Below are 18,580 nucleotides of genomic sequence, written 5' to 3' on the forward strand. Positions count from 1 at the left end.
GAGAAACTCAGCCTGGAAGACGCAACACAATGAAAGAGATCCAAGTCAGCCAAAATAATTAAAGTGCCATTCTTACAACAGAGATACACTTTATCTGTAAAAATAACAATGAGCAAGTACAAGTGGAAGAACAATGTGTTTATGTTTTTAAAATTTATTGCAGCTCTGTTATATACATGTCTATTAAGTTATTCACGTGTTTCCATATTATTTCATAATTTTTTGACAGCTGTCTAGTAATCTCCTGTCTTGGTTGATTAGAAATATGATCGATACGACTAGAAAATCCTATAAACATTCATAAAAAAAAAAGCTATAAAAACGCCAATGGACATCTTATCTTTGATACATGCTGAACCAGGTTCATTTACATGACTGAAAAATAAATACTATTGACAATAACATTCTACCAACTACAAGTATTTAAAGATTAGTCTTTGTCCACATGTAAAACACGCCTAACATACACATGTGAGGTAAAACCAACCTTTTACGGATAACATTTGTTTGTGTTTCCAAATTAACATTTAGTGTGCTGTCCAGCTGGTGACGTACAACCTTTGTCAGAAAAGTGCCATTTTGAGGATTAAGGCTTAAAACTGTCCTTCCAGAAATTTGGGATTACGGGATCTCAGCAATCAAAGCAAATTTAGCCAATCCCCGTGATTTCTTTTGCGCACTCTTGCAATTTTATCCAATCGCCGCAAATTTGCGGGGAATTCGACCAATCAGGTTAGTCCGCCCGCCGGATGCGTCATCAGCGTGGCACGATTCACTTCCTTGTAAACAAGCCGGGCGATGCAGACATGTGCGCTGCAAACAAATCACATTTACCGGCAAATATTACAGCTAAGGACCGTGCAAGTCAGTTTCCTGATGTCTCACACGGAGGTGGTGGGAAATTGTGTTGTTGTGCTGCAACACACACTAAAGTCACTGTGCCGCTGGACCCGCACTTTTCTACCGCAAAACGTCCGGAGGGTGTCTGAGCGACCACTGCCGAGAGAGACAAGGTGAGTGACATTAAAATGCACTGTATCCGCGGGAAGCCTTAGTGAAGCTAGGCCTGCTTGTTTGTCTAGCTGAGCTGGTATTTTGGCAATGCGTATTAAAGAAAATGAGTAGCCAACAAGAAGGTTCAAAACTGGTAGTCCCCAACCAAAGTCAGGGTACCAACCTCTCACCTCACTTCCTACTCCAGTTTCAACCTTTGTGTGTAATAATACCAGAACAAGGGCAGTACCAAATCATTATTTTGCATGCTCTCTTTATTGATGGCAGATAGCCAGGTACACCAAATGCTGAGCCAACCCGTATATAAATCAATAAACCAAAAAGGGACAGATTTAAATTTCTGACTTCAAGAGGGACCTTTATAAATCTTGGCATTGTTATTATCCTCATGCCTCCCGCTAACGTCAGATTTTCGTCTGCGCGCGTGCGGCAGAGCCACCACCATCTGAGTCTGCAAACTCAAACTCAAAACAGCGAGCTACATATGATGACAGTCACATTGTCTCACTGCTGATCATTACATATCTGAGATTGGGTGATTATTACATTTAAAGCCGCTTTAATGTTATTTTGGCCACTTGGTAGCAGAGGAACTCCACAACAAGGTGACAAACCCACAGCCTGACATATTATCACCTTATAAAGTTGATTTAGCAACCCATTATTTACACATCCAGCAGACATTTATTTGGTGTTTGGCCACTTTATAACTTGATGTCTGATTAAGTCATGCATTCATCACTAATGTGATACACGAATTACTGATTAGTGGAAATGAATGCTGAACTTTGATTGTTTTCTGATTGTTCATTGGAGATTAGTTATGATTACTACTTCTACTTTACCTTTCTGGCAGCTGTTCCCCTGTCAGTTCGTCCAAACGAGAGACTGTCAGCATGTCTCCATTCACGCTCTTTCGTACTTCCACCTGCTATTTTCAACGTTTTCTCACTGGCTATTATGATAACAGTCAGTGCACTGCCAGTACCTGGACAATGAGCTCATAACAGTTGAATCTGAAATGCTGGACCCTTTTCCTACCTCATTGGGTGCCATCTTGGATATGTAAAATAAGGGGAGTGGCCACAAAACCTTTTCAAAACTTTTGAAAATGGCAGCCGGCAGAGCTGCCGGCTGTTCCAATGGCTGCACCATTGTAGTTTAAAATATACGTGAGGGCAATGAGAAGTGAAAAAAGGTCCATGTTAAAAGTGCACTGCTGCCAGTTTGATTGCTGAAGCTTTTTGCATGAATGGATGAATAGCCTAATTAAGTTACTGTTCTTCTTGTGACTTCTACTATCATGTTTCTGCTTTGTGAAATGAACTTATAAATTTTGATGTTGGTAAATGTAACCAGCAGCAGGAAACCAAACAAACCTTTTTACAAACGTATGCACAAGCAAATTCACCACAACAAACGCTCCCATTTGCTAGTTCTTTTTTTTTTTTTTTTTTTTTTTTTTTTTTAGCTTACAGCAATTTCACTACAAAGTTTTTAGCTACTTAATTTTAAAAGAAAATGAGAACTAATGTGACAGAAGACATTGTCCTCTTTTTTTTTTTTTTTTTTTTACATGAATTTGGGACACGAGTATAAAAGACAGCTGTACTGAAAAGATGATTAAAAACATATTCCCTTGTCTTTGAACAATGACATCCAAAAAACACCACTGCACGAGGACATAATCAACCATGGGACAGGAGGCAAAGCATCTGAGGCATTTTCCTTCTTCTGCGAAGTGTTTGCACTTCCACTGTGTTCTTTTATTCTGCGCTTGAGAAGTCTCTGCTTAAGTCCTGGTCCGGCTCCTCTTTGTCCACATTTACGTAATTTTCTTATAAGTGCAGATACTATCACGACAGGTTAAGATGCTTGCTTTCCTGGTCAACACCATCTCAAAAATAAGCACTGCTGTCTCAGTGAACCGACACTGATCTTATTAAGATGAACAGCACCTCTAAAAATATAAATATAAATTTATCTAAAACCTGCCTTATTTTGGTCCTTTTGTGGGGTTTTTTAGCTTTAGTTTTTTTTTTTTTTTGTTTGTTTTGTTTTTTTGTTTTTTTTTCGTTCGAAGGTGAAATAAAAAATCCCTCTTAGCTGTTCTCATTCCACTCTGGCATGATGCTGACACTATGTACAGTGTGGTACTGGTGAGGTGATAATGTACGTGGGATGCCGTGTGTGTAGAGGTACTCGTTTCCCTGTAAACCCGCTGTCGGTGACTGGATGCCAGCCCCGGGACTGCACTGGCGGCCCAGAGTCTGGTGGGTCATGGAGCTCTGGTACATGGCTGGGTGGTGGCCGTCGCCCAGCTGCGGTGAGGCGTGTCCGCTGACCCCACCAAGTCTGGATACCAGAGAACCAGAGGTGAAGTGAGCAGAGAAGTGCTGGTAGGGCAGCCGCTCCATGGGCTGCATGGTGGTGACGGAACAACTCCCATAGGGTGAAACGCTGGCCCAAGTGTTGCAGCTGATGTCCTCCAAACTGGGAACTGGCTCAGCGCCCTGTGACGCACTGGCGTACATGCACGCCTGCCGCTGGCTGGATTCACTGCGGTACGGCCCAGCAGCAAGGCCGAGGCTCTGAGTGTAAGCAACGGGACGGTAGTAATGGTCGTCCTCACTGGATGAGCTCTCTAGGTAGGCTTTCTTATAGCTGTGCTCACCTGAGTGACAGTCATCTTCCACTACAGGTAGAATGAGAGTTAGACAGAGTTAATCAATTGTTATTTAATGCAAAACAAAAAAAAAAACTAAAATCTTTACACTATTTAAACTTTTCTTTTAATTTGGTATTTCATCACCTCAATAAAACATGAATTCCACTACTCTACTATGAATCTGATGCTGATGTACATTTATATGCGTTGCATTTAAAACACACATGAATATATTTTGCTGGATTGTCATTGACCCTTGTGTGCACATATGTAACGTGGTGTAAAAAGTATGTTGAGCCAGTTAAGAGCAATAAATATGGACACGGACTGCTGTAAAGACTCCGCTTCTCGTCTTCTTGTCACATCAGTGTCTTGCAATTTAAAAAAAAAAAAAAAAAAAGTCCTTCAAATGTTATTGTTGAGTACAAACACCGTTGACAGCAGAGTTCCCTACCTTTCCTCTTGATGCAGTGGTACTCCTGACCGTGCTCATGTGGTAAGGGGTAGGAGCCTGACTGAGGCAGCATGTCCTGTGAGGTGCTTGTGACCCCGTTCTCACACTGGGTGTACTGGGAGCTCAGGGTGCTCGGGGTGCCCATGCTCTGGACCTCCCCGCTGAACGGACTCTGACTGGAGCCCACCCGCTGTCGCACTGTGCTGCGAGGCACGACCGGATACTCCTTAGTGCTATGTGCAAACACACACACACACATAGTTACGTTTGTTAGTTAATATTATATTTAACTGCAGTGCACATAAAGCATTGAAGTTACTGTAGTGCGACAAAAACAATTATATTTGTAGTTTAATCTGCTGCATTTCTTTATTTGTATGCAGAGACAACTATATTCATTGTGACTGACTCACACTGACTCAGGACACACAGAGAGACTCTCCTCTGGGGGGAAACCCTTTCCAGTGACAAGCGTGTATTTCACTTCTATTGGTCCACGGGATCCATCAATAGATCATTTTGCTACTTGTGCTTCTTTGATTTTCGGGATCACTTCAGTTGAAACAGTGACCTGCTTTTGCATTAAGCTCTCCCTTCAAAATTGTAACCAAGAGCAGACGTGCATGGCTTACTGTACTCCGCTGGATCGGACAGTGGCATGTAAGATTGATAGTGTGGTTTGGACTCTCACCAACCTATATAAATTGCAAGTTTTGGTAGGTGAAATGCATTTTACTTAAAAAGTCTACTTCAAGTAACTTTGCATGCATCTGATGCAATGAAGTTTGCAATTTATTTTCGAGTAAAAAGCTACTTAAAAGTATAGAAATCACAGCACTGTCCAGGAATTTTGTCTGCATCAGAACTCATGATATTAATCTGAAATCCTTAATTACAAAAACCTCTCTAGTGCGGCTCAGAATGAAGGTTGTGGGAAGGAAGCAGGATTTTAGCACCTAGTAGAATTGCCAAGCAGCTTTTCCAGTGTTGTATGATATGGGATTTCTACAATTCCACAATTCCACACACACACACGCACGCAAAGTCTGTATTGGTTGCCCAAAGACGGGGGTGGGGTGGCTTGGTGGGCTTGGAGTTTCAAAACCAGATTTTGTCCTTTGAAAAAGTGTTTTCCACACAGTATGGACTCCATCCCTCATCTGGACTGAATAACAGAGAGGAGGAGAGATAGAAACGTGGTTGTATACTGCCTTGGCCGCTGGACCGAGCGATACCACTAGTTCAGTGCACATGCATGCATACACGCACACACACCAGACGCATTAGCAGTTGGAATATCCCGGTAGAAAGAGCAGTGAGGAAAGGAGATGTTGCAGTTGCGTTTCAGAGGTTTTGCCAGATCAGCCATAAAAGTCTTCAGCATGAAAACTGGCCGATGATCAAGAGCTACACTTACATCACTGAAAATAACTCTCATTACTAGCTCGCACAGGGGCGGCTGAAGGATTAAAGTGAGGCTTGTTAAATGACACTGTGTCCGGGATGTCAGTTGTGCGTAGCATTTATTTACCATTGGACATCACTGACTTTGTGTCAGTGTTTCCATCGGTCAGAGCCCAGGATCAATTCAAGAAAATCCATTATTAATAAAATATAAGTATGCAAAATGATAAAGAAGTCCCGAGCTACCTTTGCATCCTTGACATCCTGTGAAGTTCCATGTCATCACTTCCGCGAAAGCCTTTTGCAAAGGGGTTATTCTCAATCTTTAGCTGGGTTATCTGAAACAGAGGAACATACTTGATATTTCCAACATATTCTTGGCATAAAAAATGTTTGCTGGTTGTGCTTATTCGAAACAAGATTTTCAGCTACACAGTATTTAAATCAATATTTTTGTTCAATTTGAATATGTATATGTGTCAACATGTCAGTTTTACAACATACTTTTGTAGAGCTGAGTTTTTAAGTTTTTTTTTTTTTTTGGATGCATTCAACTGTTTACAAGTCACCCAAGAGACTGAAATAATAGCTGGTATTTCCAGAGACCTACGACAATGTTTTTAACAATTCAATAATAACATGTCACAACAAGACAAATTTTGATTGCATAATTTATAATGTTACATTTGAAAGCTCTATGGCTCAACAGATAGTTGGCACACACTTGCCAGATGAAAATAGTGTGGTTTATTATGACTTCATGGTTTATTTAAAAAAAAAAAAAAAATATTGGCAGCATAATATCAAACAACAAAAGCAATTTGTTATGCAACAGTGAGTGAATCCCGAAGAGGTTAAATGCTATCCAGGGATATCCCTCTCATGAGTAGTGGTTTCTGGCAGGTAATTAGTTGGCAGTGCTTGCGTGCTTCCAGCTTTCTGACAAGACTGGAGGTTTGTCTGCACGCTGGCTGACACTTTCACCGAACCTTGTAAAATCTTGTGTGACACTTTGCTAGCTTCTTGTTAATACATGCAGACTGGCAGAGCATTCGCATATTGTTTCATTCCTTTGGAATAAAACGTTCACAGTCGTGGCACGCTCTCTTTACCCTCTGCAGGCCATCCAAGGAGAAACAGCTTTGGAATTGCCCATTCCAAAGTGATGGGCTGAGCTCAGTTTACAGAAAAAGAAAATAATATATTTTGCAAAACACATGCGAGTTCTCCTCCTGACTGGACTCAGAGCATGGAAACAATCAGAGCACAGAGTATGAATACAATTAAAAATTATTTGGGAGTAGACTCAAGACAATTGGGCAAAATTCATTCACAACTTCAAAGACTGCAACGTTTTCTAGACTGTGTCCAAACTATGCTCATTAAAATAATGGAGACTTGTATATTTCCAGATGCCATGGTATATTTTAACTTAATGAAGCAAAGCACTCACAATAACTTTTTCTATTGAATATAAACTATAATGCTGCTCGTTGTGTATTTGTCTCTCAGTTTACATCAGAAAACACAGTTTGTAATTATTTTTTAAAATGACATCTGTGATGGAAAAGACCAGAAAGCAGGGACTCTGACCGTTTTCATGAGCTGACAGTCTAACAGGTGAATTGGACACATGCCTGCTGCACATATTGCTTTAGCAGATGTCAGACTGTTTGATTAGACAGTGGTGGTAACGAGCCTGGAAATCAGAAATACTTGTTTTTCGGCAGGTCTGGAAAGCCCCAATAATTAGCCTGGGGTTACGATCTCAGCCCCCCAATAACATGCTTGAAAATAATGAATGGTCTCCACAGAGTGTTGGTCATTTGTGCTTCCTGTTCCCAGAAGAGCGAAGACTTCTGATTGGCTGAAGGGACATTATGAGCTTTCGCCCCTTTTCTCTCATATTCCCCAAACTAAAAACATGTAGGCCTACATGAGTGAATGATGTTAAACAGACGCTGTTTACAGATATCTGTAAAATACCCCCCCCCCCCCCCCCACCCCCGTGAAATTTGGACAGAGTAAATACTGAGTTTAAGTTTAAGGAATAAATAAGGCGAGGTTGCGCAACATCGTAAAATCCGAAATTGATATAACTATCTTAATGCTATTATGGTGCTGGAGACAAATTATAATCATTCCAAGACACACCAGCCCGATAAATCTGATTTAGATACGATTCATTAACCAATGCATTTACCAAGAAATAAATTAATACAAGAATAAAAAAGTAGTTAAAAGTCATTACTCTTGTAATTTTTAGCGAATCGTCATCCTTCGTTTGATTTGCATAAATTCTATTGATTCATTATTTTTTTTTCGTTCCGATGCAGTTTTCTTTATAAGGTATTTGTCTCCAACACAGAAAAGGCTATTTTAATAAGACAAACAGATAAATGGATACAATAATTATCTCGCTATCTTATCAATCAGATTTTATCTGGTTAAAATAACACTGACTTTAATCGACACATTTGAGTCAAATAATGGGCACAAATTCTACACGCTGCGTGATGATCAATTATTATTATTATTATTATTATTAATGTTGTAATTTAGTTAATATTGTGTGTGATCATTGCTGCTGTCATCATCACCAGCAGCAGCATGTGTGTATCCGCTGGAGGAGCAGAGCCCTGCTGCCTTTATCTGCGTCCTGTCTCCACAAAGCGCTGCGGCTCTGTAACGTGGAAAGAGTCTCTTGAGGTCAGACGTCGTCTGGTCGGGAATGAGCAGCTTTCCCTCATCTGTCAGTGCCTGGATGAGATATCGGAGATTTCCAGCTGACAGTGACGAGCCTTTGCTCTGTTACCTGACGGAGAAGCGCGTCTTTCCGCGCCTGGTGACGCTGCACGTTATTTCGCCCTCTTTAAGAAATTGGACCCTTATTATTTCCTTTTCGATACACTTGTGGCCAATTTCTTGTTGCGTTTTTCAGTTTACCTCATTCACATTTGAAGCCCCCCGTTGCTGGAAAGACTTACCTTGTGGTTCTGATAAGATGTAACCGCAATGAAGGCGGTTTCGGGGAAGACGTGGGTGCAGAAGGCTGTGTTTTTGGAGCCGAAGCCGTTGTTTTCATCCGCCTTTACGATGTGGATCCTCGGCTGATACTTGTGCATCGAATTTAAGATGATCTACAATACAAAAATAAATAAACAAATAATGATAGAAGGTCCGTGTTATAAAAACCCGCGTCAATATTCACTCCATAAACTTTTTTACTCCAAGAGTAAAACTTGGAGCAATGACTAACCTTTTCCTGGGTCGTGCTTGGTTTTAAAATGACTAACTAAAATAAAGCGACAATGTGTCTCAGGCTGGTGGTTACAAAACAATACAAAACGCGGTTCAACTTTCGCCTTCATTCATGCATCCAGACCTTGGCCTGCTTGTGTTGCTGTATTTGCTTCAGATGTTTTTTGCTGCTCGTATGTCATGCAATGAGCAATTTAGTTACATTTTGATTCCTGTACTTTTCTCTAATAGCATTTGAAGTCCAGACACTCTCACTGCTTTACAAAATAATTTATATAATTTTATGATAATAACTAACCTAAAATATATTGGAAATAAGACATGGGTGAGGATAATGATGAAATAAAGATAACAGGTGGCAAGTCATCTATTCATTGGACAAAAAAGCAAAACAAAAAAAAAAGGGGAAAAAAAGAGTAATTTAAATTAAATAATTTTTGGACAAACTCTGGCACTAGATAAAAAAAAAAACAATAAAAAATTGACCACTGCTTGGGTTAAATTATTCTAATAAATTTTTCTCCTGGAACCACAATTAATCAAAGTAAGAGCAACCATTATTGCATTGCAAAAGGTAGTGAAAGTTTTATCATCTCATAAATATCAAAGCAATCCAAAAGGTCCAAAAGGATGAGCAATCCTGGAGTAATAACAGACCAACAAATCCTCTTCTGTTGCCTCTAATCCGACTAACCTAGTCTGTGCTAACTAATGACTTGGACCAGCGGCTAGCTTGGCGACATAAAGACGCGCTCCACACAGCTGAACTTGAGCCTTGAACTTCTCCTTTCAGGCCCTTTCATGCGTGGGTCTTAAGTCTAATTGCTTTGACGGAACGGGGGGTTCATGGTCATCAGCCTTGAGGAAATATAATGGTTATATTTTCCCCAGATCCACTTACATTTAAAGATAGAAAAAAGGCAACCCCCACCCATCCACCGCCCTTTTTTTTCCCCCCAACACACAGCACCCCCCCTTTCTCTGTCCCATAGGCATTCCTCTTATCTGCTATCTCAGAGGTTGTTTTTGTACCTGCCTTTCACTGCCAACATGAGACGAGACATGGGATTGCCCTGACCTCCAGTACCTGTGGGGCATCATACAGAATCAAACAGACTAACCCCCTCCACGCCGTGTCTTAGAGCTGAGTGAACCATACAGGCCTACACCAATGACACAAAACTCATCCATTATTAATTTATGATTGAACTTCATCTCATTTCATGGTGTAATAGATTTTAGTAATGAACAGAAACTGGGTAAAAATGTCTTGCAAGTGCCTCCCATGCACCTCACCTCTGGCTTTTTTCTGGCTAAGTGTAAATTCTGCCAGGAATAAAACTATTTGTAGCAAAAGGTTTTGGGGGGCTACAAATTGGATCCATTTTGGATTTGTTCTGAGTGCTAGACAGGGAAAATGAAATGTTACTTCTGTTCTCTTATATTTGTCTCACATTTTCTCACATTTAAGCATCTTGGTTTTAGAGTTGTAGAGTTATATTCATGATGAAAGTGAAAATTATTGTTGACCGCCAACTATCAAGCAGCCCCTCCGTTCAGTTTGGATTCACTAAGACTTTACTTTTCTTTTCAAAACCAACTGAACACGGTGCAGAGAAAAACATAGGTTAAACAAAACACTTTTTTCCCATGCATGCATTCATTGCTTATTTGAGGTCTGCAGAGATATGGCCAAGCTTGGGACAAACCACAACAACAATCTCATCATTCAGCACACTACATGGCTTTAGAAGCTAAAAATGTCCAATGCCACTTAGACACATTACAAGTTGCATGGAAAATTGTGTACAAAGTGTACAATTCACCCTGGAAAAATCACATGGTACATCGGCTGTGGGTTCCCAAAGTCCAGTGTGTGTGTTAGGACGGGGGTAGTGGGGGTAGGGGTGTAGCTGTAGACCACCCACTGGGGCCCCAGCACACGCCTCGTCTCCCAGGCCCAGCCGCTGCCCTGACTGGGTCCCAGTATCTCTACCCAGCCCCCCCCCTCCCAGCCTTTGGATGATAGTATTTAATGATAGTGAAGGATCACTTTGGGTCCCACGCCGTTGCCCTTTTCTTTCAAGTTTCACCACATCAGAGAGTTTCCCCGAGCCTCGGGATTAGAAGGCTTTGTACACCATCATCTATTGCTCATCGCACACTGCCATTCAAATATAAACAGTGCGATCCTCACACTCCACCCTCCTGGCCCAAACATGTGTGGGAAGACGGAGAGAGGAGTGCAGGAGCAAAGCGAAGGAGGGGGCGAGGGGGGTGAATAACTTTGAGAAATATTCCTGTAGTTGAGCGGGAGAGGGAGATCAAAGCTGGAACTACAGCTTGGTATGAAACCTGAGACAAAAACAAATGATTTTTAGGAATTCAAGAAAACAACACCAATTTGCTCGCTCGATTCCATAACAATCCAGTATTACTGTAGTTGTTTAAGACAAAAGATACTTTGTTAGAGGCAAATGTTGTCCAGAAGATTTGACAGAAAAATGCAGTTAAGTATCAAACAGCTGTGTTATTAGATACATTTAACTATTGGATTACCATTAACCATGCATTAAACTGGGAGCAGCATTTTAAGAGGAAATGTGTTTAAGCTCTTGTGTAATTTAACACGTGTTTTCTAAACTTATTACCAGACTTGGAAACTGAAGACAGCAAAGTTGGACCAAACCACGACAGCCACTACAGCTGTCAGAGAAATGAAGCAAGTAAAAAGGTACATTATGTCCTTATGGAATTCAGTGGAATAAAAAATGGAAGTACTGGAGTACAAATAGCTAAAATTTGCACTGTCGATCTGTAAATAGACTATTTCTTTTCACAACTGCCCTGAGGTTTAGCTAATACATATTTTTACAACAGCAAGTGAAATGATTTTCATTGTGAAACCATATTCAAACTACATTATCCACACCTGGACTGTAGTTCTCGGTGAAATCAATAATGTGTGTGTGGAGAAACTAACAATGGCTGGAAATAACTGCCCACTAGTCACTACATATGTCACTGATGCGTGCTGTGTTTGTGTTTTGTACTGTAGAGATACAATATCAACAAATAAATAAATGTTTGCATAAGGCCACCAGGCATGAAAACAAACAAGACGCACTTCAAGAAAACACAATCCTCAGCATTTTACTCCATAAACAAGTCGTTTCAAAGATGTTAAAGTAAGGCGACTGCTTTGCCCTAAACCCAGCTAAAATATAATTAATTTGAAGAGCAACAAAGTTTGTACGCTGAGCTGTGCACACAAACACTCCGAACCCCATGTGGCTTCGGTTCCTTTACAGCAGTCCTGAGCTGTGAGCTCGGCCCCGCTCATTACCAGACATTTAGAGAAAAACATCTACTTCAGGCCTGTCCTGAGCTGTTCCAATCTAAATCAGCAATATGTTTTAGTCTCATGTCTCACTGCTAGTAATTATAAATCATCTACGAGTTATTTCAACCAGCTGGACCAACAAGCTGATGGATTAGATTTCTGGCCAGCCACCAGCATTTCATTTATGATTCCCGTGGTACGGTCTCCCAGCACAAAACAGTGCGAGCCAGGAACTACTGCAACCAATCAAGAAACGCACGTTACCCCAAAATTTACAACAATGCTCACATTCCAACTGAGTGCGTTTTATTTCGCCAGCTGGGCTTTGGCAAGGCAACAACCACCAGTGGTGCCATGTGGATCGATAGCGGCTTTCATGTGTGTACATGTATGAATGCACACTAGTATGCGTTTCTTCAGACTCGCTTTACATTCAAACCGAAGTCAACGATACGATTGGACGTAAAAGACTTTAAACTTAGTTAATTTACCTGAAGCTGTCAACTATCATAACTATTAATCTGCCTTCACCGTGCGTGATAATACTTAATTATAACACTGACAGAAAACCACCTCTTATATTTACAGAAAAAAATAAATAAACAGCCTTTTTTTCTCATCCCTGTACAGTTTTACATTTCTAATTTACATTAACCGAACACTTTTAATGCCTTTGACATAATTCATTTCCTGGTGCTTTTCCTTATTATTTAACATCTGCCCCAACAGCAAGGCTGCTATTGATGTGTCTCCTTCACCAACCTCATTATTGTTTTTTCCTTTAATGACTGAGCCTATTAGTAAGAAAGCTAATTGTCTGACTATTTAATTTCCACAAGACATCTAATTAGGCCTCAATGTGCCCATCAGTTCAAGTTTTTTTATGAAAAGCTGAAGCCAAAAGGCTCATTTGTACCCTGAAAATACGTTGATGAAGTAAGTGATATTTGTGTTTTGGTAAAGACAGCGATTGCATAAGCCCGGGGCTAGATATGAGAATAATGAGGAGTTAAAGTTAGGAAATGGGTACCATGCAGTCCCTGACTTGTAAGGGGGGTATAAGGGAGGTGATGGGAGGGGTGCAATTGCCTCCTTCCTTCCTGCTAAAAAGTCCACAACTGCTCCCTTTCACTTATAAAAGCAGACTTCCAGGAGGTCTGCAACTTTAATGCATCTAGGGGGTGCTATAATGAACCCACTAACACAAAGTACATAAGAGTTTCCATGCTGTTTGTATCACAAACATATTTTACTTTAACTTAACGTTGGCAGGATTAAACTGATCTCAATTGAAATAATGTTTTTTTAATTAGTATTCAAGATTGGGTTTTCTCCAAACAGCATCTTAAAGTGAATCAGACTCATTACAACACTTTTCTTTTATTGTCTACAACTTCATGATCATTTTTGAGGCCTTTCGTAAATTGTAGCATCTCAAGTGCACATTTAAAAGTAATTTACTCTCTATTCCTTTCCACCGTGTTTCCTACTTTTTATTTTTGTGACTTTGCTATTTCTTTTAAACACGTCTCATTAGATTACATTTTTCGGAAATAATATGTAAAGTTAGTAATAATTCATTTTAAGAATGATTAGAAATTTGTCTTGCAGTAATTCTTATTTTCTGTTTCTTAAATTCATTTTTTTCACATTTCATGGCCAAATAATCAAACACAACATACAATAAATTACCATTTTGCAAGAAATGGCCAACCTGTAGTTTTTCTTAGATAATAAAGTTGACCTTTTTTCTCATAGTTAATGAAGTAAATAGTTTTTTTTAAACTCTTTTTAATATATCTAGTAGTTGAATTGCTGGCCTTACAACATGAGCAACCATTGTTTCAACAAACTGGATTTTTCTGTCATCTTGTACCAGGAAATAAAAGAGAAAGAAATTTTGTTTTTAGTTTGAAAGATAAACAATTAAGAAACAAAAGATAAAAAAAATATCATGAATATACTTTGCATATATTTAGAAAGTCTTTAGTGAATAAATAGAATATGACTACAACAATAACAATGTAAACATCATGAGCTTTGTGAGTTTTTCAGAGCTGTAAAAGTTCTGAAATATTACTCTGTTCAATTTTCAAATGACACTTATAAAATAATAATAAATAATAAAAGAATAGACGCCATTCACACTTACTGGTGCTTAATTGTGCAAAATTATGAAAAAAAAAACCAGGATGCAGTTTAATTTTTCAGTTATTTGAAGTTGTACTAATGATTGCTGGAGTATAAATTCAATGGTAGATGTAAATAACTGGTTTATAAAGTGGAATTATTTTTTTTCTAAAAACTCTTTTCTAGACATTATTATTATTGTTAATATTGACATCTTAAGTCATCTTAATAATTATTCTGAGAAACGTGTCTTTTTTCTTTTGCTTTTCTAGATGATTTTTATTTGAATGCTGAGGGATTAAATGAGGAAAACACTCATTAGTCAAAGATAGGCTGTAAAAACCAGCTGGTCTTTTGTGCAATGTGTCAGAGGCCTAAAAACGCTTCCATGAGAAGTGTGCGCAGCAAAATATGAAAAAAAAAGAAAGAAATAAATTTGAATTCATTAATTAATTAATTTAAAAAAGGAAAACGTTTGACTTTGATCAGAGCAGTGATTTTTGCGTTCACCACCCCCCCTCCCACACACACACACACACACTGTGTTCTCAGTAGTATAGAGGAGAGGCCTCGGCACCTACGTGTCCGAACGGGTCCAGGTGGTTGTTGGTCAGTTTCAGTTTCTGGAAGGAGACCAGCTGCCTCATCCAGTGCGCCCCCGTGGCAGGAGAGTCCGGGTGGACGTAGAGCCTGCCGGGCATGGCGGGCTCTGCCTTCCCGGTCACAGACCTGGTCCACAGCACAGCACATGCATTACTTAGCTGCTGCCATTATCCCATTATAGCAATTTGGAATTTAAAATTTCAATTGGAAAAAAAAAGAGGAAATATAATAAACATTTATACCTTTGCATTATTCTACATATAGCACACACACACACACACACACACACACACACAAAGGACAAAAGAAAAAAAGATCATCTAAATGGGACTAAAATCGGTTATTTATATTCATCTGTCTCTAAAGAAATGCATCAGGGCTTCTTTAAATCCAAATGAAAGGTAAAATGCCAAACATGTATTTTATAAGATACTCTAAGAGCTCGGTCAGATCAGAACTACTAACATAGTTAGTTGAAGAGGAGAATTAGTTCCAGGACAGACTTTAGACAAGTCATTATCGGCAGTACTGGCATGTGATTATCCTCTTTAAATTATCTCCTCGTTGAAAGGCACTGACCCAAATAGGCCATTCCTGACTAAGGTTAGACAAATCGACATGACTCTAAACAAATATGTTTATCCTCCCCAGTCAAAGGCAGCCCTGATGAAGAGCACATATATAGACTGGCACAGCTTTACGAAACATCCATTTAGCCCGGAGGAGACAGGAGTCTCTGACTCCTTCTTCTTGGCAACAGTTAAAAAAAAAAACAACACACACCACAGCTCATAATACGGTCACTTCTGATTCTCCTCCATCAGGACAACAACAAACAGGACTTCCTACTGAAGTAAACTCCACAGAGAGTCCTGTGTGAAACGAGACAACAGTCCTTCGGGGTGTGCAGCCTTTTCTCTCCCTCTTTCTCTTCTTCGTCTTATATATTTACATACCATTTATTGTCGGCGAATTTGTACCGATGGTCATCCGCAGGAACAACATCCATCAGGAGGATATATTTAGTTTTGGGGTTTAGGCCCGTCACCTTCACTTTGAAGCTGGGGAACATCCGCCTGTAAAAGGACAAAAGACGCCTTTTAGCGCTTCTCGGTATTTCTGTATTTCTGTCAAATGTTTGGAAAGACAAGAAAAGGAAACGACATAAACTAGCCAAAGAAATAAAGACACGAGAGAGAGAGCGGAGACTGGTAGGGTTTTCATTTTGTTCTGTTTTGGGGAAGAAATTAGAAGAATTCACTTCTAATTTTGGTCATTTTCAATCGTTTGTATGTTGCCAGCGTCCATTGCAAAAATAATGAAATTGTGAATGAAAACAAAATGTGTATTTTCACAACAAGCCCGTGGCATTGAATATCTATTTTAAATTGCTACACTAAACCTAAATGCACACAGATTTGATTAATGTGTGTATTTGGGTTGGAAAGGTAAAGACTCCTATCAGGGCAGGGCCTGATGTCTGTGTCAGACCTGCACATTATTAAACGTCTTTCCACCGTGAGCCAGATTTTTTGGAGGGTCCGTTTAGTAAATCATTTGGATATTTGGTAGGCTATCTGTCATTCTGCAGAGGAAAAAAAAACAAAAACATAACATGAGTAAAGCCCTCCGGTCCCATGAGTCTGAGGGAAGGGCTGAGGATGAGGAAGGCTGCTGTGCAATATCTTTCAGGCCAAAAACACGAGCGGAATGACTGACGGGAATATAATGGGAGATTGTGCAGCTGTGAGAAAACAACTGCACTGGAGGAGCACAATGAAATGCAGACACATTAAATTATAAATGTTGGTTATTTATAATATACACACACACACACCGGTGAGCCTCCGGTCATTTGACACTAGCAGACACACTCAGCCGACTTGCCTTATTTTGACTGGATGCAGCCAGAGGGCAAAATGTGCGTCTGACAGGAACACATGTAACTGCAGGCATAACGTGTTGCATGCAAAAGTGTTTACAATCTCCCACAGTCACAGAACAGATACAAAGATTACAAATGGCTCAGCGTGTGCTGCTAAAAAGGACTTTATTTGAGCAGCAGAGCAGAATCTCACAGCGGAGGACGGGTTTGTCCATTTGCTCTCTCAGGATGATTGGCCGGTGGAATTGCATTTCCCAACAGGGCCACCCAGACTAAAACGTAGCTGTGTGGAGCTGCAGCGCGCTAAAGCGTCCACCAGATGCTCCGTGTTTTCTCTGATGGCTCCTCACAGCGTATATTTCCAGATCCCCACGCAAGGAAAAAAAAAATCCAATTGGTCCCCAAGTTTACATTTGAACTCACAAATAGGCCTGTATGAAAATCCACCCATAGCCAAGTGATGGTGTGTTACGAACCGGCAGAGGTGCAGACAGTAAACCTCTGCTGTGATGAGTAGCCAAGTCTGCAGTCAAAGTCATGAAAGCTGAATTAATTGTTATTATTATTTTAATAGTTTGGAGTCTTACCTTCCAGCTTTGGTGATTATCATCTCTGTTCCCACTTCATGAAACTTCATCCATAGCTCTCTCTCGTGCAGGTAAACTTTTATTCCCTCCATTCCCTTCAAAATAAAAGAACTCAGTGTCCGCTGCGCTCAAAGGTTGTTTTTCTTTTGGTTGTTTTTTTTTTTTTGCCTTCGGTTGTATTCCTGTTTCATACACTAATCTGTGTTTTCAGGCCTGATGAGTTGTTCAAATTGTGAGAAACGTCTGTCTTCTGCTGCTAAAGATGAATGTGTAAACGATAAAAAAAAACAGTATGAAGTGGAGTTGTACCAGTTAGCTGCTGTACATTCAAGACCAAACAAAAACAATAAATAATGTAGGATATATGGCGACAATGCACCCTTCATGTAAGCACTTAGTAACTTCACATCGGGCTGCACTCAATCACCCAGCAGCCTTAAATCTGTTGGGCCTTACATGGGCTTCATATTAAACCTAAAACAATAAAGGCCTGCAGGATGGTTAAAGCCACAATTAACGTCTGGCAATGAGCTCATTTACCTTTAAAGCTTGCCAGAAATACAGTGAAACATTCACTCGTAAAATATTTACAAAAACTTCAGATTCTAGTATATATATATATATTTATTTTTTTTTGTATTCGATATTTTTATATTTTAAATAGTTTCATTCTCTAATTAATCTTCACGCCGGTTTCTTGGAGCGAATGAATCCCACAGTCACTAAGGCATACCTTTACCGAAAGACAACCAGAACATGTATATGTGTTTAAATGTGCATTTCTGACTTTGTGGATGTTTGCTGAGGCCGGTGTGCAGCCTGCAGCGGTCAGACTGACAGAGATCTCTGCGCACTGACTGACACTGACCTGTTGGATGTAGGTTGTCTGTGAAGATGGGGATTTGCTTGAGGTGCCGTTCTGTTTCTCTGATTTATTATCGCTTTGTACTTCCCTTGTATCCGAGCCACCAGGAGAGTTCTGGAGGCCAAAAGTCTCCTCTTGGTCCGCCATGGCAGAAGCTCCGAAAACCTACAGCCCCAGCTGCAAGACCAGAAACAGACGTGTCAGTGTCGGTGCGTGCGTGCGACTCAGTCTCCGGATCAATTATTATTATTATTATTATTATCTTTTGAATGAGTTTATGTGTAAACACCAGCAAACACGAGTTTTCTCGTTTTCTGAAGTGCATTGTGCTAAATACGTGGAAGCATTAGAAATCTTAATGGATTT

At 40.0% G+C, this 18,580-nt stretch overlaps 1 protein-coding gene across 2 annotated transcripts; it reads right to left on the bottom strand.

Annotated features, from left to right (window-relative positions):
• Positions 1-3,116: 3,116 nt before the first annotated feature.
• Positions 3,117-18,361, bottom strand: tbx5a (T-box transcription factor 5a). Of its 2 annotated transcripts, none has more exons than XM_029516126.1 (8): positions 18,218-18,361; positions 17,350-17,444; positions 15,834-15,953; positions 14,856-15,003; positions 8,528-8,680; positions 5,787-5,878; positions 4,137-4,369; positions 3,117-3,709 (listed from the first exon to the last, which is right to left on the bottom strand). In XM_029516126.1, the coding sequence occupies exons 1-8, from the start codon at positions 18,359-18,361 to the stop codon at positions 3,117-3,119; spliced, it is 1,578 nt and encodes a 525-aa protein (XP_029371986.1). The 2 variants fall into 2 exon arrangements, with proteins under 2 accessions (XP_029371986.1, XP_029371985.1); XM_029516125.1 differs by having other exon boundaries at positions 18,188-18,361.
• Between the last annotated feature and the right edge of the window lie 219 nt (positions 18,362-18,580).

This window comes from Echeneis naucrates, chromosome 12 (assembly GCF_900963305.1).
Source record: "Echeneis naucrates chromosome 12, fEcheNa1.1, whole genome shotgun sequence".
Taxonomy (NCBI): domain Eukaryota; kingdom Metazoa; phylum Chordata; class Actinopteri; order Carangiformes; family Echeneidae; genus Echeneis; species Echeneis naucrates.